Source organism: Trichechus manatus, unplaced genomic scaffold (genome assembly GCF_000243295.1).
Source record: "Trichechus manatus latirostris isolate Lorelei unplaced genomic scaffold, TriManLat1.0 scaffold00046, whole genome shotgun sequence".
NCBI classification, from domain to species: Eukaryota; Metazoa; Chordata; class Mammalia; order Sirenia; family Trichechidae; genus Trichechus; species Trichechus manatus.
The window spans coordinates 10,382,432-10,404,351 of NW_004443982.1; the positions used below are offsets into that span (position 1 = coordinate 10,382,432).

A 21,920-nucleotide genomic window follows, 5' to 3' on the forward strand; every position below is an offset into this window, starting at 1 on the left:
AAAAAAATAAAGGTAGGTCATCCTAGTATCTAATCCTGATGCTACAATATTCTCAACTCTTGAGTTCCTATCGAATCTCTTTGGAAGAATGTTCCCAGGGGAGAACAAGATGACATTGTAGAGGACTATCTTTAGACCACATACAGGACACGAATGGCAAAGTGGAAATCTCAGACTGTGTTCTAAAGTTCACACGAGCTAAATAAAGACTGGCTAGACTGCAGACTATGCCAGGAATAAAAATATTAGAAATACAGAATAATGGATATTTGACATTTTTGGCTCCCCAGCATCCATCCCCCTGTCTTAGTGGTATCCTGGTTTCTTTTGGGGAAACTGCCTTTCCTCCTCCTCTTTGTACAGCCGTGTAGGTAGGATGTTTCTGGGTACTATCTCCCTCCCATTACAGAAGGTGAGGGGCCAACCAGATCCTTCTCTCCCCCACCCCCCACACTTTGGCTACTGGTACAGCCAGGCTGTGAGCCTGTGATCTGAGTTTGGTCAATCACACATTCTCAGAGAACTCTAACCCAGAAATGGGTCACCCAAAGACAGAAGAAAGTTGACTGTGAGCTCCTCTTCCTGATGGCAGCATGCTGAGCAGCCGCCTCTTTCTGCTAAAGACCATGGCTGTGGTTCCTGCCCCTAACTGCTAAGCACTCTCCTGATCTCTGCCCATCCTTCAGCCTCACGTCGATTCCGTGGGCTCTCTGATATCCTTTCAACAATTTCCCTCTTCTTAGCCCGAGCTGATTTCTATTGCTTGATACTAAGAACTTTAACATGTAGATAGCTAATTATTAGCGAACACTTACTTCATTTCAGTTGTGTGACAGGCACTATGCTAAGTAAAAGCAGGAGTAGGGGTGGGGGATGAATCCTTAGGAAAAGAGACCAGGTCTAGGTAGTTCCTAAGGCCTTATTTGCGAATTTAATTCCTTTGCAAAGCTTCTTGTAAGCCTTTAGAAGGTCTTATAAACGTCTAGTAAATCCACTAATATAATTTTGCATGAGAATTTGATTTTTTTTAATTGAAGAAATACATGTAGAAAGCCTACTGTGAGAACTACATAATATTAAGAGTTGTGTTAGATTAAAAAAAAAGGGGTAGGGGGAGAGGGGCTAAAGCAAAACTCCTGACCATCAAGCCAGACACAAGACATAACAGCATGTGTGAACGTGCACAAACACACCTATACAGAGTAAGAATCTATGGAAGCCATTAAGTAACGAAGTAATTTTCCCTTCCACAGTAGCAAATTCAAATAATCTTGGCAGATTATGTGATCTGATTTCTCATCTGAAAATGCTATGCTGCAATGCTGTAATACAACTGTTCAAGACTCCAAATCCTTTATCATCATCATCACCACCATCAATCACTACCATTCATTGAGATCTTAATCCACACGTGGCACTGGTCTAAGCTCTTCATATGCATTATCTCATGTAGTGCTCATCCCAACCCTGTGCAGGCAAACACTATTATTACTTCTATTTTATAAATGAGCAAACTAAAGCCCAGGGACATCAGCTAGTAAACAGTAGAACCAAAATGTCCTGGTCCAAGAGCCTTTGCTTTTAAACATTAAGCTTTCCTGCCTTCTATAGGGTTGGTGGGATGTTGAGATGTGTTTGTTTTAGAGATATTTTAAATTTATCAACTAAAACAAAGAAAACTTTGAAATGTGAAATTTATACATCTTTCACATGCATCTTTTATGTTTCTAAGGAGTAAAAATAGAGACTAAGAAGTATTGGGGTATAAGATGACTGCTGGGTAAATATGGCCAACTTTGGAAAATGCTAAAACTGCTCTGTTCTGAAATGGGCAGAAACAGTTTACACAGAACACAAAAATAGCTAAGGAGAAGGGAGAGGCAAGGCTTAAGTAATAGCTCAGTGGCAGGCTTTAAAACAGCTGGTTCTTGTTATGATTCTTCTCTTCACTGAAATCTGAAAAAATCTACATTTTCTCTGTAAAATGTGTTTTTACTCAAGTAATGGTATCATACAAAACTATTCATTGCATTGAAAAAAATATTTATCTTATTAAAAATTGGGGACATTAAGAAAAGTACTATAAATATAATTCAAGAATATGTGTCCCGCATTTCCTAATGCAGTTCTTTACAGGAAGATGCCAACCTGAGTATGACTTCATATAACATCCTAAAGACCTATGATTTCATATAATGTCCTAATGATCTGGGCCTTGATAAACACACAGATGGGTAGGAGAAGTGAAGAGTTCAGGGAGAGAGGAGCGCTGGAAAGCTTTTTAGAAATGTAAGCCAGGGCAAGTGCAAAGCACAACTTATTGCCAGGGCTAGGCTATTAGCTGAGTGTATCGCAGGGACTAACACCTAGGCTGTTAAATGAGTGTGCCCCTGGGGAGATAAAAGCCCTGCACCTCTACTAGATGAAGTAGTAGATCATCATGTAGGAGACGTGTGACGATGTTTTGGGAGATGGTGGTGGTGGGGGTAGGTTGGAGAGGGTGGACCAGGAGCCATCAGACCCTCAGCACAATCCTCCTAGCATTTGAACATTGGAAAATTGTTTTTTTAAAAATCTACAGACTTGACCACCCTGACAGGGAACACAAAAGAGAGTCCCTGACAGAGTAGGAGAAAAGTGGGGTGCAGAATTCAAATTCTAGTAAAAAGTCCAGACTTAATGGTCTGACTGAGACTAGAGGAACCCTCAAAGACATGGCCCTCGGACTCTGTTAACCCAGAGCTGAAACCATTCCCAAAGCCAACTCTTCATACAAAGATTAGACTGGACTATAAACCATAAAATAATACTCATGAAGTGTGTGCTTCTTAGCTCAAGTAGATACATGAAACTAAATGGGCAGCTCCTGTTCGGAGGTGAGATGAGAAGGCAGAAAGGGACAGAGGCTGGTTGAATGGACATGGGAAATCCGGGGTAGAAAAGAGGAGTATGCTGTCACATTAGAGGGATAGCAACTAGGGTCACATACAATGCATGTATAAATTTTTGTATGAGAAACTAACTTGAGCTATAAACTTTCACCTAAAGCACACACACACACACACAAAAAAAACCTACAGACTGGGAAAAGTCACAGATACTCAGGACTACTCAGTTGGTATAGGTCAATTAACTATGCAGATTAGCAACTGCACCCATATCTGTGCTCCAGAGCCTACTTTTATCAACCACTGCTGGTCAGCAAGTGGGGGTCAGAAATGATTTCCTCCCACCATCGTTTCTCAAATCTGATGTTTTTTAGAGACATTTCTCTGCTGGATATGGCTGTGGAAACTAGGCCACTGAGTACTTTGGCAAACACAAAATTAAATCTCAGCCTGAAGTTCACCATGTACCAACTTGAGTCTGACAAATTACAGGAGAGCTATGACAATGAAAGGAAATGTACCAGTTCAGTAACTGTTTCCTTTGTTACCAGAGAAAAGTCTGCTAAATGAAAAGGACTCAGTTCCACAGCCTTCAGGATCAAGGTGTTCATTACCTTTAATTATAATTAACACTCAAATTTTCTGTGATTCCATCTAGAATTTTCTTCTGGTTGCATGAAACTCAAACACAAAGCAAAAAATAAAATGAAGTGCTATGAAAACAGTACCAGACTGCTCGAATATAAAGTATCAACATTATTACCATTATATGTTTCAAGTTCATTGTTAAGGTTAGTTGGTGACTAGGCTTTCACGTCTGTCCATCTTTCTCTCTCACTTCTGGAGGATTCTGAACCAAACTTTTGCATTCTTACAACATTTTCCTATATCTAAAATAGGGATAACTGCCACGTACCACAAAACTCTAAAGTCCACTAGGTGCTCCAAAAGTATTTGTTCACTGAGTTTGACACAGAAATGAAAAAGCTTTGAGTCTGTACCTGAGACAGAGGGCTATATAGCAGCATCAGTCCTGCTAAGTGGCAGGGCAGGGCAATGACAGAAAAGACTTGTGGCTAGGTCAATGTGTGCTCATGGGACAACTGAATTTCCTTCAGAAGTGCCCACAGAATGACCAGGTATGGGATTCATAGGACATCAGAGGGTTTTTAAGGTTTTTACTGTTAGAAAGCTACTCTCCAAAGGTTTGACAATTCAGGATCAATGACTTAGCCATTTGGTTGGGGTGGTAGGTTGGTGCTGTGGGATGGGGATAGGGGCTGCAGAGGAGGGAAATAGGAAGGAGTAGAAAGCAAAGAGGGAGGAACAAGAAGGATATTTTAATCTCAAATTGGCAACTACATTCTAATTTGAAAGGTCAGAACCTCTAAGGAGTTCACTTCTCATGGAGAGTAGAGCAATCTCTATTAAGGAAGCAAACACACGTATTTAATTTTTCCATTCCATCCTAAAGGTTCTTTTTTGCCATTAAGTAAAATGCCAAGACCACACTGCTTGAGGAAGTGACTCCAAAGTTTCACAGCCCTTAAAAAAACAGTTGCTGTAGAGTTGATTCTGACTCATGGCGACCCCACATGTGTCAGAGTAGAACTATGCCTCATACGGTTTTTAATGGCTGATTTTTCAGAAGTAGATCACCAGGCCTTTCTTCTGCGGTACCTCTGGGGGGACACAAACCTTCAACCTTTCTGTTAGCAGCCAAACGTGTTAACCTTGCACCACTAACTCCTTCACAGCCTTAGTGTGGAAGAAATCCTTCGGGTTGGACCTAACTCCCTTTTTATGCTGCCAGTGAAGGCCAGTCTAAGTAGGAGGGTGTTCTAGACTACGTATCAATGAATGAGTTCTGTACTGAATTATCTCCCACTACAGCGGTTAAGAACTCAGGCTGCCAACCAGAGGTTGGCAGTTCAAATCCACCAGCTGTTCCTTGGAAACCCCAGGGGGCAGTTGTACTCTGTCCTATAGGGTTGCTATGAGTTGGAATTGACTCAGTGGCAACAGGTTTGTTTTTGCTTTAATAAATGAATAGAAAAAAAATCTAATAATTAACCTCACATAGGATTGTAGCTTACACTGAGTAGGAACTTTATTTTCTAGAAACTAAATCAGAGATTTATTCCTTAAAGTGTATAGGAAAAAGGAACTTCTTAGAGAAAATGGGCAATAATGATCTAGCTTTTGAAACGGGAAAAGGTTTTAAGAGTAATTCCTATCATTAAGATCTCCTGTGACCCACGAGCAATAAACAAAAGTCTTTTAAAAATGGGGAAATGAAAAGAATGAAAGTTACTAAAACCTATTTTTTTCACAAGCTACAGCCACATATTTTTGTACTGGAGATTTGATAGACCAAACCAAAGAATATGTTAACAATTTTAGCCTCTGCTTTTAAAAATCTGCCTACAAATGTAATTTAGAGAAAACAGCCCCTCGTGTACTACCTCCCTTCTAGGATCAGAACAGAACTTATCTTGAACACAGGCCCATTACCATTTGCTGTCTTCACCTGTGTGTGTGTGTGTTTTCATTTTCTACTCTGACTTATAGAAATTACTAATATTTATCAACATCCACTTTAAATCTGTGGGTTTTTTTTTTTTTTGTTGTTGTTGTTCTTGAAACCAGGCAGGGTATAATGGTATAAAATAAAATGTTCTCTTATCTCGATCAAACTTTGACTAATAAGTTTATACAAATAATTTAACAAAAATAATGTATTGTCAGCAATTCCAAACCATGTCCTAGACCTCTATAACCAGTTGCTGTTGACTTGGTTCCAACTCATGGCGACCCCACGTGTGTTAAAGAAGAACTGTGCTCCACAGGTTTTTCAATGGCTGATTTGTCAGAAGTAGATCACCAGGCCTTTTTTCCCAGGAATCTCTGGGTGGACTCAAATCTTCAACCTTTCAGTTAGCAGCTGAGCACAATAACTGTTTGTACCATGCGGGGACTCCTCCTAGACCTCTAGCCTTAGTAATAAAGAGATAAAATCCATCTGTGGTCTTCACCTGCTGAGACTCACTGGGCAGTGCCTCCAGCAACTGGGGGTTGCTCGAGAAGTCAGGTGCTCACAGAAGACCAGAGGGCCTACAGATCTACAGCTCAGGGCCAAGAGAAGTACAGTGCCTGACACCCTGGTGATCTGTATCACATACCGCTCCCAGGCACCAAGAGGGGCCAACTTCTAAAGTGGCATCTTAGGACTCCAGAGCCTGTTGGGGTAAGGAGACTTTTATAGTATCTTGGAAGAGAATTTATTAGAGGAGATTCAAAAGTTGAGTTTCTCCCCATGGAGGTAACCCACAGAACACTGGACTCTGAGCTAGAAAGCCTCACTTTGGCTTCTAAACTCTCTGAGCCTCAGTTTTCTCATCTGTAAAATGGGAAAATAATGCTCATTATCTCGTAAGATCATTGGGAAGCTCGAATGAGGTAGAACATGTATGGACATACTACAGATGGCAGGCAATACTAATAGTAGGGAGTTAGGAAGGGATGTGTTTAGGTGCTTAATGAAAGGAGATAAAAGACACTACAAACAACACCCCCACAAGGGCTTAGTACCTTTGGATTCTTGAGTTTCCTACTGAGAGGGATTGAAAGTGAAAATACAACTTTCACTGAAGACAAAATAAATGCCTGCTGTGAGCTGGTATAGAAAAGGTATTAAAAGAAGCCTAAAAATAAAGAAATTTCCCTATCCAAAAGAAATACTCGATTATAAGCCAGGGGTCGGCCGGCAAGCAGGAACACAAACTAACAACAAATACATCCTCTGCTTTCAACATCGCCTACTGGCTAAAACAAAGACCATCTCTTAGCAACAATGACAAAGCGTACTTAGTATTCCTGAAACGGATTCTGAAAAGCCTCTGATTTCACCCGTTGGCATAGAAACCTGGAATAAATGGCTGTGGGAAGAAAGGAACCAATACTAGGAAAAATTGGTTGCTGAGCTGTTACTATCAGGAAAGCCTACGTTCTTTTAAATAAATCTTTATGACGCCTTTCTCTGAAAACAAACGTGTGGCATACATTTCTCCTCTCTATTTTTATTTAGAGAGGATGTGAAAAGCAGGGAGAAAGTGAGAATGTATAAATATGTAAATTTCTCCTTCAAAAGCAGCTCCTGGGAAATGCCTTGCTCCATCTCTAGCAGTGTTCTCCCTCTTCACACCCCTCACCCTACCTGCATTATTACAGTCTGGAGGAACCCACAAGCATTTCCTCCTTTCTCTCCAAGATATGGCACTGCAAGATTTAACAAGAAGCCTCTAAAACGCAATGAAACTCACTCATAAAACAAACTTAATGATGGATCATCTTAATTTACTGATGCAACTAATAAATCAGTTCAACAAGCATTCAAGTCCGTTTGCATCCCCTACACCACCCAAAGGAAAAGAATTGATGAAGAGAATGTTTTAAATGTATCTAGGTGGTAGCACTTAAAATCTACCTTTTAGGTTAAAGACAACATGATTAAATTATATTAATTTCACAGATCTGATATAATCTCCCAAATAAAGCCACATCAAATTCACATTTGTAAAACTTGTTTGTTGTAAAACGAGTCAAGAACCTATTCTATAAGAGCCAGGAATGACTAAACCAGAATTAGAATAGGGGTTCTAGTCACAAGATCTATGAAGCATAATATTATTTATTAATTGTCATTGTTAACTTGTCTCCTGCCTTTAGATTGTAAACTCCATGAGAATAGAAACTTTGGCCATTTGTTTACTACTCTATCTCCAGTCTGGAACAATATCGGGTATACAGTAAACGCTCAGTAAATATTGAACACATGAATGAATTTAGCGTAATGTTGTAAACTGTCTATGAATGAAGTAGACAGACAGTCTCCTGGAGAAGGGATGGGATGGGAAACACCACTGAAAGTGTACCCCAGGGCTCAGCTAAGAGGCTCAGGTTTGTAATTCCACATTGCCATGTCAAAACATGCATTGTAAACACAATCTAGCAAAGGTAAAGAATAGTTCTTTGGTGAATATTAAAAGAAGTCCTAAACCAAAACCCATTGCCACTGAGTTGATTCCAACTCACAGTGACCCTATATAGTGTTTCCAAGGCTGTAAATCTTTACAGAAGCAGACTGCCACATCTTTCTCCCTTGGAGTGGCTGGTAGGCATTATTGGTTAGCAGCCGAGTGCATAAGAACTGCATCAATCCTAGAGTAGGTTGAAATTAGATGCACGGCTGACAGAAGAAACAATTTGGGAAACTTGAGAACTGGAGCAGTCTGGATCATAAAGAACACAGACTGGTTTAACAAAACAATGGCAACCTGCTGGTGATTTGCCCACTTCATTTCAGTATTATCTACAGAAAAGAATGCACTGTATTAGGTTACGGAAGCCAGGGTTCGCACAAGACAATGCAAAGAGTGTCACAAAGACAATTTGCATTATTAACACAATACACTATCATGTTGGGAGTGTACTTTCCTCGAAATGGACAGAAGAGTGAGTGTTGAGATATAAATAAGATATATATTTTTTCATTTTTACTAACAGTTTATTAGTAGTCTTGTTTGGAATATTTGTTTAACGGAATATCTTCCTGCTTTTCTCTATTCTGGCCTCCTTCCTTTACAGTTCCCTGTTGTAGTTGTTGTTAGCTGCTGTTAAGCCAGTCCCCAATTCACAGGGACCCCATGCACAACAGAACAAAGGCTATTTGGTTCCTCGCCATCCCCATGATCAGTTGCAGATCAGACAGCTGTGATCTACAGGGTTTTCATTGGCTGATTTTGGGGAGTAGATTGCCAGGCCTTTCTTCCTAGTCCATCTTAGTCTGGAAGCTCCACTGAAACATGTTCAGCATCATAGCAACACACAAGCCTCCACTGACAGATGAGTGGTAGCTGTGCATGAGGTGTACTGACTGGGAATCGAACCCAGGTCTCCCGCATGAACGGGGAGAATTCTACCACTGAATCACCAATGCCTCTACAGTTTATTAGCCATTGTAAAACATTCACTACACTGAGTATTTCTCATTACAGAAATGGTATGATTTATCAGACATACATACTAGCAAAAATGAGGCACTCATTCAGATAAACTAACCTCTAACTGACCCACTACTTTTTTGCCTGAACATTGTTGTCTACCTTGGGTGAAAATATGTGTTCTTTGGAAGGGTAAAAGTGTGTGAGAGGATGGTTTAATGATAAATATCTCTATTCTCCATCTTTTTCTCAGAGGAGATTATATTTTAATGAAATATAATGAAAAGGACAATGTTTAGTTTAGCATCTTAAGTGGTTATTTGTAAGTAAGTACTAAAATTTAAAATAAAGCTTAAACATTCATCATTGGGTACTTAAATGGCAGTTGTACAGTTACTATATTCATAATACAATAACCAAGATACAGTGATCATATTATAACAGGTAATTACACTGCTCTTTCAGGCTTGCAGGCAAAAGGACAAAGCAAAATGATCTCTAGCACTGCACACGGGGACACAGGCTGACTCTGAGAAGACAGCCCCGAAGAGGACCAGGACAAGCACCAGCTGTAAGAGCCTCCTAGAGTCCACAGCTGCACCAAAGTCCCTGACACTGGAACTGGGTACAGCAAGAAACAGCACGGAAAAGTGGAAAGGCCTTGACCTGAATTCCAGCTCAGTGGCCGTTACTAGCCTGGGCAGATTACTTGGCCTCTGACGCTTACTGTGAGGCTCTGTCTTTTAGGGTCCCTCATGAAGGTTAAGTGAGCTAATGGAGGTGAAGACCCTGGGGCTGGAACATAATAGGAACTCAATAAAGGATAGCTATCATTAGCATTACTAAGGGAGTGGTGTTGACCCTGAGGGATCAACAACTGTGGTCATGATATAAACATGCTGTTTATTGTCCGAAGTGCAGGCGAAGCATGAAACCAAGCCTGCCACATCAGTGTTCAATAATTATGACCTATTATTATTATTACCATTGTGATATTCATGGTCAAGCAATGGCAAAGACCGAGAGAGGTTAAAAAAGGAGCCTCAGGCTACCAAATTCAGTGTCACAGGATGCCTTTCTCCAGTAGGTTATGAGACAGTTCAGCCATATTTGTATTTTTGTGAAAGAAACATAGTATAGAAGTTGAGTAGGCCTCCTCTCAGTAAAGCTGGAAACTATGCTTTTTCTTAGGAACAGTACTATCAGGGATGGTGTGAACCTAACCTTTGAGAGAGGACTCAGCAGCATCACCAAAGAAAGTGATCCTGGATGCTACACTTAACACTTCCTTTTCCTTACTTAGGTACCTGATGTAGCACGTAGCATTTCCTTAAGCCTTTTCACAAGTTCATTCTCTACTAATGCTTGAAGCAGAAACTTATAAAAGTACTGAATGATCACCCAAATTTCTAGAAAGCAGGATTCCCTGAGAAGCCCAGAAAATTCCAGCAGTGTCAGAAAACCCCAGCTATAGACACAACTCGGAAAGTGCTGTTAGGAGGGCTGAGCAGCATGTCATCATCTGTTGATAACTTTCAGGCAATGTCAAAGTTCTCAAACAGCACTCTCTCATCTTAACCCCATCTTGCCTCAATCACAAACAAGGAGGGGTTGAATTCATCACAAAAGCTGGCTATTTTGAACACTGCCACTTTCAAAATCTCACCGTAGCATCAACGTTTAGAGCAGGCATAGCTGGGAGAGACTAGAAGGTACCTAGTTTGAGGACATACCTACAGGCTTCCAGATTTTCCCTTTCAAAGAAAAAAAAATTAGTTGCCATTGAGATAATTCTGATTCATGGCAACCCCATGCGTTTCAGAGTAGAACTGTGCTCCATAGGGTTTTCAATGGCTGATGTTTCAGAAATAGATTGCCAGGCCTTTCTTCCAAGGTACCTCTGGATGGACTCTAACCACCAATCTTTTGGTTAGTAGCCTAGTGCTTAACCATTTGCGCCACCCAGAGGAACACGAAATTGGGAAAAGAGTAAGAAAGGGAAAGATTAAATGCTCTTTCAATAACTGTATCTACTCATATGAGCCAGGCTTCAGTGCAAAACAAGGTGAATTACCACACAATATATATGTGTTAAGCCAAACAAATGTTGGAGGCCCAGCACACTTCTGTTTCAGACCCTCAGTTTTGTTTCCTAGGCTGTATATTGGGACAATTAAGAGCACGTACTCAGGGGTTGGAGTCCCTGGGTGGCATAAACGGTTTAGTGCTCAGCTACTAACCCAAAGGTTAGCTGTTCAAACTCACCTAGAAGCTTCTCAGAAGAAAAGCCTGGTTATCTACTTCCAACAGATCACAGCCATTGAAAACCCTATGGAGCACAGCTCTATTCTGAAACACTTAGGGTCGCCATGAGTCAGAACTGACTCCAGGGCACCTGGTTTGGTTTTTTGGTTTCTACTCAGGGGTTAGGCAAATTGCTACTACCTTTATAGCCTTGTCGAGTCACTTTACGACTCAACTTCAATTTTCTCATCTGTAACAGAGGGATAATAACACCTGCTTAACAGGGTGGATGTAAGGATTTAATGAGTCCATAGGGTCGCTATGAGTCAGAATCAATCAACTTGATGGCAATGTTTTTTTTTTTTTGTATACATATACAGCCCTTAGTTGTTTACTGCTAGCCTCCAGGTAAAATAAAAATCTCTCAGCACCTGAGTCTTAGGAAGGAAGAGATTGTAAGAATGAGTCTACTCAAATTCCAGGATGATCATATTCATTTGCTTCCCAGAATAATCATACTCATTTGCTTCCCAGTAAATTCACTAGAAAGTGAATTTACATGACTGGTTTTGTTCCACCTTTCTTTTGGTGTACTGGTAGTGCCAAACAGGTAGACAACACACGTCTTCAACAAAAGTCCCTTTGGCAGTGGGTAAATGTCCTCCAGGATCAGCTGTGCCCTAAACAACACTATAGCGTGCACAAACTCAGAAGACACACAAATATTACTGAGCCTCAGTGCCCACCAGCTACCATCGCTGCTCCTCCTAGGGGAGTGCTCACCCTGCTAGTCCATCAGTGACACAGCCTCACAGAAGCAGCATGTGTAGCCAGTTTAATTAGTAATTGAAGGTAAAGAATTTGGTTTCTCTCTACATTCCATACGATAACACATGTAAAAGTGCTCAATAAATCTTAGATGCTATCATTATTACTATTCTTACTTACTAGTCCAGGGATGCAACACCATGCTGTGCAGAAAGGAGAAAGTGGAGAAGCAAGTTTGCTTTCCTTTTTTTATCGTGGCCTATTGAAGTCACCGTTCCTAAACACTTCGAATAGTTCTTTATACTGTCTTCATTCCTCCCTTGACCTCTGAAGCCACAGCTTCTCTAAAGGCTCCTGGTTTGTTTTTCCACATTTATCTCTCTTCCAGACCCTCCTAAGCATCCCAAACCACATGGATATTAGAGTTTTCCAGGATGCTTCATCTCCTCTGATTGGGCACCAGTGTGCACAGGTATCTCTGAAAGGCCTTGCAGACTCCCAACCCACAATGATTGCCTGGGGTGGGGTGACAGGTAGAAGTGGCTGTTAAGAAGCAATGTGTGGAAATTATGATATTAGAATGTGTAAATGGCCCCTACCGCAGAGACACCAGTTGCTGGAATTGGACTGCAATGTCAGATCAGAAACTTGATTTCTCCAGGCCCATTTCCAGACTCCAGCCTGTGTTTGGCTTCAATAACAAAGAATAACACTGGCAACAGCTGCTGTTTCTTAGGTGGACATCAGCAACTAGAGTTTAAACAATCTCTTGTTTAAACAGTAGGAAACTACACAACTGATCTAGACTTCCCATAAGTCAAGGCCAAGTGCAGAGGAAATTATCAGTGTTCAAAGGAATGTGAAGTAAAAATGAGGAGAATGAATAACCTGTTCAAAGTCTAAAGAAGTGGGCTCAAATACTGTGTTCCTTGGGGCTTTATAGCTGCCTCCTAGGTGTCTCGGGTTGCCTGGGGCTGAAGGCCAGAGTGTGTGTGTGCACATGCAGGTATCTGCGTGTACTAGTGTGCATGTATACTCCCATTATGAGGAAGAGGAGGGAAGGCAGCTGAGAGCCTCCCATCCCTACTCCAGTTGGGACTTGGGGTGGGGGGTGTGTGTGCAGACTGTGAGGGTGGGTGATGCAGAGGCAGGCCAAACTGAAACTCCCTGCAATGATTCTAGGAGTCCACAGGGATTTTTTTGAAAAACAAAAGAAAGAATACCCTTTAAAGCAAAGAGCCTATTTTATGATTGTCTTGAGAAAAAAACAAGAACTAAAAACCAAACTAAATGTTTTCTCAAACAAAATCCTCCCACTGGTTACTTGAGTAAAAAGTCAGGCTTACCTTGACATACTGAACAAAGCGTTCACTGACGTTCACTTTGTAGGTCTCCAAGCCCAGTTCCTTAGACAGCCGTAAGATCCTATTCTGGGTTGGTCCCACATAAGCTCCACCAACATCTACGTAATTAACATGCTCATTCTATCAAAAGAGAAGAAGTGGTCAGAAAACTTTAGTTAAAACTTGAAAAACAAAGTCTCTGTGTCTTTAAAAAAAACATTTTTTTTAAAAAACTTAAATGTGCCTGATAAAGTACAACTGAAATAGCAACCCTTTCTCTCCCACTCAAGAAAGAACTGGGGCACGACACTGTATGACACTCATCTCTAAGCAGTCCCATTTGTATGGTTATTGATGAGGCAGAATTAGCAATAAAATGAATAAAGAGGAAAGAAAACCGAAGTACATCCAGCGGTCTAGATCCTTTCCAAAGCATTTAAGTTATTATAATGTTTTTCTTTTGAGTTATTGCTAGAGGAGACAGAGATAATTAAGCCTAATTTCCTCATGTCCAACAGCTGAAATCTTAAATCAACCCACTGTGATGGAATCCTGGTGGTTCAGTGGTTAAGAGCTCAGGGGCTAACCAAAAGGTCGGCACTTCAAATCTACCAGCTGCTCCTTGGAAACCCTATGGGGCAGTTCTATTCTGTCCTACAGGGTCTCTATGAGTCTGAATGGACTCAATGGCAACAGGTTTGTTTTTTTTTTAATGATGGGCTCTTTGTCCTATTTTAAAACACTTCCAGGGAAAATGCATTATAGGAAAAGAGTACAGAAAGGAATAAAAAGATTCATGTACCAAATTATTTACAAATATGCAAACCATCTTTCATAAACTAAAACTGCTTACTTTCCCCTTCTTAAATGTAGTTCTACACCCTTTTTCAGCTCTTTTATTAACACATTTCCCAATGATTAAATCAATAAATCGAATATTGGTGAGCTACAACTCCTCCACGTTTTCATAATAATGTCTATGGCTCTGTCTCTATTTTGTTGTTTATATTCTCATTCATGTTGCATTTTCTCCTAGTTTGTCTGGGTATTTTTTATTGAATGCCACTCACTGCATTAAAAAAAAAAAGTAGAAATAGTTTAAATCCTCAGAGGATGACATTATCTTTCTCAGAGAGGATTTATGCTTGCTCCTGCCCAGCACCTGGCCACACTAACATGGCCACACAAACAATGCTACATAACCTTATTCCATTTTTTTAGACGTTAGATGATTTGAAGCTGGGCTGAGATACATATGTAGTGTAGTCCTCTTCCAGTTCACCCTTACTCCTATGAGACAGCCTGACTCAAGCCATAAGGAGTTTACCACACTTAGGGGGATTCTGGACTTGACCTTCTGTCACCTAGCTTTGTAAAACTATCAAAAGCACTGTTCAGCCTCTCCGCAGCTTCTTCAGTGGTCTTCTTCAGTGGTTCCAACTTCCCCACCCCCAGGAGAAAAGGAGGTTTCACATTCTCTGGATTCCAATCTTTTCTGGATATTGGCCCAGTGATTCTTCAATACCTCATTAGCTCTCTGATATTTTGAAGATTTATATGTGGGTGTATGTGTAAGTGTATATAGTGCAATCTCTCTACTCTTTGTAGTTAGTAGCAGGGTTGGTACAACTTACCTAATGAGTTATTTCCAGAAAATCGAGTGTCTAGTATTACTGAAAGAGCCCTGGTGGCACAGTGGTTAAAGCACTCAGCTGCCAACCAAAAAGTCGGCGGTTCGAACCCATCAGCTGCTCCGCAGGAGAAAAATGTGGCAGTCTGCTTCCATAAAGATTACAGCCTTGGAAACCCTATAGGGTAGTTCTATTCTGTCCTATAGGGTTGCTATGAGTTGGAATCAACTCGATGGCAGTGGGTTTGGTTTGTAGTATTACTGAATCTTACCTTCCTGGAATAACCCAGCCTGATATTATCTTTCTATTGCAGGATATTCTTTGTTAACATTTAGTTTAGGATGTTTGTATCCGTGTTCATAAGTGAAACCCAGACTGGCTTGTGATTTTCCTCTCTTCTACTTCCCCTGTCTGCTTTTTGCATTAGAGTATTGCTAATCTCATTAGTTAGTGATCATACTCTCTTCTATTCTCTGGGAGAGTTTGTATATAAATAGAAGTATCTATTCTTTGAACATTAGGTAGAACACACTGTACAGTATCGAGGCTTAATGTATTCTTTGCGGGGAAAATCTTATACTACAGATTCAATTTACTTTGGGGTTAAAGCACTACTCATGTTTTCTATTCTTAAATCAGTGTTAGTTTTGATAACCTATATTTTTCTTGTAATATATACATTTCACATATATTTGTTTTCAAAATTATTGGATTAAAATTATTCATAACATCCTTTTTGTTTATTATTTATTGCATCAGTAGTTATATCTTCATTTTCATTCCTTTTATTGTTTATTTGGCTCCATGATTTTGCTTTGGGTATTCATTTGTTCATTCAACAAATGTATCTTCAGGTCCTACTAGGTGTCACGTACCATTCAAGGCATTTTTGTTGTATCATTGAACAAAACAAAGATCCCTGCCCTTGAGGAACCTTTTCTCCTTTCCTTGAGGAGAAACATCTCCACATTCAGTGGGGAGTGACAGAAAGTGAACACTAGATATAATAAATATCACTGAAGTTGATAATTACTATGAAAAAAAAAAACTAGAACAGGATAAGGGGGACCAGAATTGCTGGGAAGAGAGGAGAAGGTTGTAATTTTTAACACAGTGAACATGCAGGAATTCTTGGAAAGGTGATATATTTGCATAAGGACCTGAGGAAGGTGAGGGAATTATCCACGTGCATATTTGCGAGAAGAGCATTCTTGGCAGAAGGGAGACCTAGTACAGAAGTGTGCCTAGTGTTTTCAAGAAACAGCAAGGTCAATGTGGCTAGAATAGATTGAGCAAGGAAAAGAGAACTGGCAATGAGGTTAGAGAGGTAATGGGGTGGGGGACAGCTCATGTAAAGCCTCACAGGACATTGTTTAAGAACATTGGCTTTTACTCTGGGTGAGGAAGGGTGCCTCTGAATGTTTTCAGCAGAGGAATGTCAAGATTGGACTTAGGTTTGAAAGGTTCACTTTGGCTGCCACAATGAGAATGGATTATAGGGAGCAAGTGTGAAAGCAGGGGAGTCAGTTAGGAAGCTAATGCAGTAATCTGGCTTAGAGAGGATAGTGGTTCCCACGAGGGTGGTAGCAGAAGTGGTGAGATTTGTTGAGTTCTGGATATATTATGAAGGCAGAGCCAACATAATTTCCTGACAGAGTAAATGTGGGGTCTGAGAATGCTGAAGATGACTCTGAGCTTTTTTGGAGTCACCATCCCTGATAAGGGGAAGGCTGCTGGAGTAGCAGTCTTGATGGGGAAGATCAGTTGCTCAGTTTTGGATGTGTTAAGTTCCACATGTGTGTTAAACATCCAGGAGATCTTCAAATTTCTAACTTTCAGGTCAGCACAATATATTCTATTCAGCATTTTACTTATTTCATTTGGGAGTTACTCAGGGTTTCTATTCTGTCGCAATAACAGAAATGCAGTGCTCCTTTGACTTCAATCTTTCCCTCATATAATCCTTACTTTCTCTGTTACTAACCATTGGTGCTGTCCTCCAAACCTTATGTAGTGTCCAACATCGTTTTTGAGTTATAAAGAACAAAACTGGAGTCAGTACGTCAATAAATGCCTAGGCTTTAACCAAGGCAGCAAGAGGGCTCTTGGTAGTTTGTAAACACAATGTCTTTAGAACACTGATACTGTCTTTACAGTGAATAACCCTAAGTGAAACAGTAAAAAGTATAAGGGCTTTTATGGGATGTTTATTTACAAAGTAGAAACATCCTAAAGGAGGCGCCTTGATTCAGTATGAAGATACTAGAACTGTAATACCATATCTTCCTATGTTACACCTTAGTCTTTCGGCTCTTAATTTAGATCTCATGACTCAGCACTTGAAGAGGCATGAACACGTTAACTATATTAGGAAACAAATACAGCATCCCTGGGGTGGCCATGCAGGCATTTCAACTTTATTAATTTGACCCTGAAGAGTTATGGAGAAATCACATTAGGAAAAATACGGAAGCTATGAACTAATAGAAGCTCGATCTGAACAGCTGCCAGGTGACAGTACCAAATTTGACATTTTAGTACTTCAAGATCTAGTGCAGCTTTTATAGCAGCTCCTCTCAAAATCATCCTAATTTATTATGCTATTGGAAACAATTATAACAATATTCAATTCAGTTTCTTATTAAATACCATTTTTGTCCCTCCTTAAAGCCTTTTCCCCCCCTTCTATTCATCTGAAATCTGATGTTAAGTCCTAATCTCTAATATTTCAGAGATTCCTGTCTCACATACCTCAGGAAGAGTATAATATCATGCTCAATACACAACAATAGTTCCTGACATATATAAATTATACAGCCTGGAAAAGCAGCCTGAGGCAATAACATAGATGGGGACAAACATGTTGGAATTCTCATTTCCCTTTACCAAGAAACTTGTTCTTAATTGAAAATATGCAACATGACAGTGCTACTATTTAATAACCAGAAGCTTTTGGAGATAAGAAAAGTAGGGCTAAGGGAGAACTTAATAACTATCTCCAAAATGAAGGAATATTTTTCAGAAAGTGACAGAAGAATCATATCTAATAAGGTCATACAGGCAGAATATGCAACCCTTCTTTTGTACTACAACACATTGCCTTAAATCACAATTCGAAGTTGGAAGGGAGCTTCGAGTACATTTAGATTGTATCTCATTGCCCAGATCAGGAAATGGAGATGTAAAGTGCTAACAGCACTTACCAAAGGTAAGACAGGCCAGTACAGGGGCTAGAACCCCAGTAGAATCCCAGTAGAATCGCTGAACTAACAGACTCCCAGTGGACCACATTTAAGGAAGTAACCAGAAATTCTCCAAATAAAATGAATTTGGATTTACATTAATTCGAAACAAAGAAGCAAGTATATACAATAGAGCAGCACTTCTCAAACTTTTATGTGCACATGAATCCCCTGAGGATCTTGTTAAAATGCAGATTTGGATTTAGCAGGTCTGGGGTGGGACCTGAGAATCTTCATTTCTAACAAGCTCACAGGTGATTCTGAGGTAGTCAGAATCAGCAGACCACATTTTGAGTAGCAAGGCTGTAGAGTACTCTTAGAGCTGATCAACATGAAAATAGGCCTATATATCTAAAAAGGTAGGAAGCAAATGACAGAAGGGTAGCATGACACAGTGTGACTGAAAGAACTGGTACAATATCCTAGTTCAGATGTCTTTGGTTAGCTTTTCTAATATCTATTTATATTCCTTTTCCTATCACCATGAGTTGGAATTGATTCTGCAGCAACTAACAACAACATGCCTGCTTCTATTATGCAGCTGGAAATGTTAAATACTTGCTTTCCCAAGCTCCCAAGCAGCTAAGGGATCCAATTCTGGCCCATGACACTAAAGCAAATGTCTGCTGGGGTCTCCTGGCAAAAGAAGCTTTATTGCAGATAAGACTGGTGTTGCCCCTTCACTCTTTCCTGCCTTGAATAAGGATTTGATGCTTAGAGTTGCAGCATCCATCTTGTTTACCACAGGCAATGAGCCAACACGCAAAGAATGGCAGAACAGAAGACAGAGCCAGAAACCTTGATGACAAAGCTAACACCTGAATCAGCCTGGACTACCTACCACCAGCCTCTTCTAATGTGAAAGAATCAAATGTTTATATTGCTTAAGCCATTGTTATTATTGGTGCTCAAACCATTGTTATTAGTCTGATACATCTTCTAATTAGACAAATGCTTCCTCACCTTCCAGTCACTTCAACAGTCTAGTATTGTCCTTACTGCCAATTCCCCAGCCTTCAATGCTCTATTTGAGTGCTTTAGCAAAGGCCTCATTAATCTTCTAATCACCAAACACAAGGGCTTCTTTTCTGCCTTTATCCTGTGTCAAATGCCTGTCATTTAACTTGCTGATCATCCCTTCCTCTTTCCTCCACTGACTGGCATAGCACTGTTCTAGTCTCACCCACCTCCTCTGCCTCTACTGCTTCTCTGGCCCCTCTGCCTATGTCCAACCTTAAATCAGCATGCTCCCCCAACTTCCACCTTTGGCCCTATCTCCTCATCTTGCATCCTCTTCCTGTGTACTTTCATCAGCTCCCATAGATTCAACAACCTGCAACCATTCCCTTGAAGAATAGTAAACAAGCATTAGCGTGCATTTTTCCAGAATGGTAATATAAGCCCAGGTATAAAAAGGCAATGATGTAGCAAGAACTAGGCTTCCTTGTCATATGTAGCTAGACTCTACCTGAGCAAAGCATGTCTCAGGCAGTAGGATACTTCTTAGGGATCAAGCGCTGAGGGAAAAGTTGCACAAAAATATGTTACATTTGCTCCTGCTTACTGTAGCCAACTCACTTCTGTTGCATGTCCTTGAATAAACAAGGAACCTACAGCAAGTATGTGTGTGCATGCACACACATATGTGTATATGCTTCCAGCCAAACAGTAACCCCACCTGAAACACTGCATATTTTATTTAGACCTCTAATATGGAATTTCTCACTACTGTATTGAAGTTGGAGCCCTGGTGGCGCAGTGGTTAAGAGCTCCACTGCTAAACAAAAGGTTAGCAGTTCAAATCCACCAGCTGCTCCTTGGAAACCCTATGGGGCAGTTCTACTCTGTCCTATAGGGTTGCTATGAGTCGGAATCGACTCGATGGAAGTGGGTTTGGTTTTTTGTTTTGGTTTGGTATTGAAGTTATTTGTTTACATGTTTATTTTCTTCCTTAGAATGTAAACTACAGAAGGTCAGAGACTGTCACACATCAATGAGTGCTTGTTTAAGAGAATGAACACTTATTTGATGGAGTGGTTTAGGGCTATGTTGCACCAATGGCTTAACTGTATGAACTCTTAAGATCTCCTCGAGCCCTGTGCCTTCCAATTGCACCACTTCTAGTTTGCGTGAGATATTATATGTAAAGTGTTAAAATCACTTACCCTCACAGTGTATGTTCTCCCTCCAACTCGGTCTCGAGCTTCTAAGACTAAAACATTAGCTTCATATTCAGCCAAGAGTTTGGCAGCGGACAATCCTAAAGGGAAAGCAAAATATAAGAACATATAAAGACATATAAATACTAAACATCCAAGATTTAAATATGCAAACAGGTGGCTGAATAACCACACAGAGAAGAACTATTCCATGTGATTTTAAAAACCCAGTAATTTGATAGCTCCGTTCTAATGTTATATATATACCTTAAAGACAAAAAGAACTGCAAACAAAAAATAATCATTTAGATGGTGATAATATTACTATTGTTATTCTGAGGCTGTTATACATGTAATATGGGATAAAGCAAAATCAGGCTGGTGTCCTTGAGAACCAGGATTTTTGACATAAGAGTAAGGGAACTCAGATATAAAAACAATGAAGTTAAGTAAAAACCCCATCGTTCTAAATATGAATTGAAATTACCAGTATGATCTCTGGATATATTCTATCTTTAAAAATACATATTTCTTAGTCCTGTCCAATGAAAAGGCCTAGAAAAAAATAACGTACTCAGTAACAATAAACATTCCCAGACTGTAGTTTCTAAAAAATCAATTCACATGAAATGAACCATGGCTCTTGACCTATTCCAGGATTGGAGCAGAAAATGTACAAGATGAGCCGGAATGTCAAGTCATACCAGAAAGCAAGATGGTTGTGAGAGACAACTAGGATTGGGTCAAAAAGACTCAGCAGCTAACCTGAATAAATTTTCACTGGTCAAGAAGGGAACAAATCTACTGTGCCAAAGAATTCCAAATAACTGACGTAGCTATTTGGCCCTCAAGGAGGTGGGGTTTAACTACAGAACAGTTTCACATGCCTCTCCTCACTGCCTCTCACAACCTGCTCTTACAGTAGATTTCATCGTCTCCATATTCCAAAAGAGCAAATCAAGTACCTCATATGAATTACCACAACAAAGTCTCCTCAAAAGCTAAGGATTTTACTTCTCGTGCCCTCAATTAGAGCCTTAATAAAATCAAATCTAATGAGTAACTCTAAACGAGTTTGGTAAGTGGGGTTCAGTGCCAATAATAAATCCAAACCAAAAAAAAAAAAAAAAAAAACACAAAACTAATCCATTGCCCATTGAGTCAATTCCGACTCATAGTGACCCTATAGGACAGAGTAGAACTGCCCCATAGAGTTTCCAAAGAGCACCTGGTGGATCCAAACTGCCAACCTTTTGGTTAGTAGCCGAACTCTTAACTGCTACGCCACCAGGGTTCCCCTAATATATTCTACTCAGGAGATAAAAGGGAAGGTCAGAGCAGGGCTACCTGAGCCAGTACTATGACCACACCAGTTACAAAGGTCATTTTGCAGGTTAGCATTTAAGGCTATAACCAAATAAAAAACTGACAAAAATCATTGTTTTTGCATTACAGGAAAATAGCTCTATCTGAGCAAGCCAAGTTTAAACTCTTAGTTGAAGAAATAAGGAAAGTGTTTAGACCTTTAAAAAGGATTTCACCGGCAAGATGGCGGTCTAAGCAGAAGCACCACGCCGTCCCTCCACAACAAAGATCCGAAAAACTAAGCCAAACAGAGAATCAACAATCCTGAAACCCTAGAA

General features: G+C 40.2%; 1 protein-coding gene across 1 annotated transcript in view; it reads right to left on the reverse strand.

The window, feature by feature from the left end:
• Positions 1-21,920, reverse strand: part of MAOA (monoamine oxidase A) — an 83,488-nt gene that overhangs the window by 36,692 nt on the left and 24,876 nt on the right. Inside the window, exons 2-3 of the mRNA XM_004376957.2 lie at positions 20,284-20,378; positions 13,249-13,386 (exon numbers count right to left, since the gene is read on the reverse strand). Coding sequence (XP_004377014.1) covers positions 13,249-13,386; positions 20,284-20,378 — 233 coding nt within the window. The remainder of the gene's footprint in view (positions 1-13,248; positions 13,387-20,283; positions 20,379-21,920) is intronic.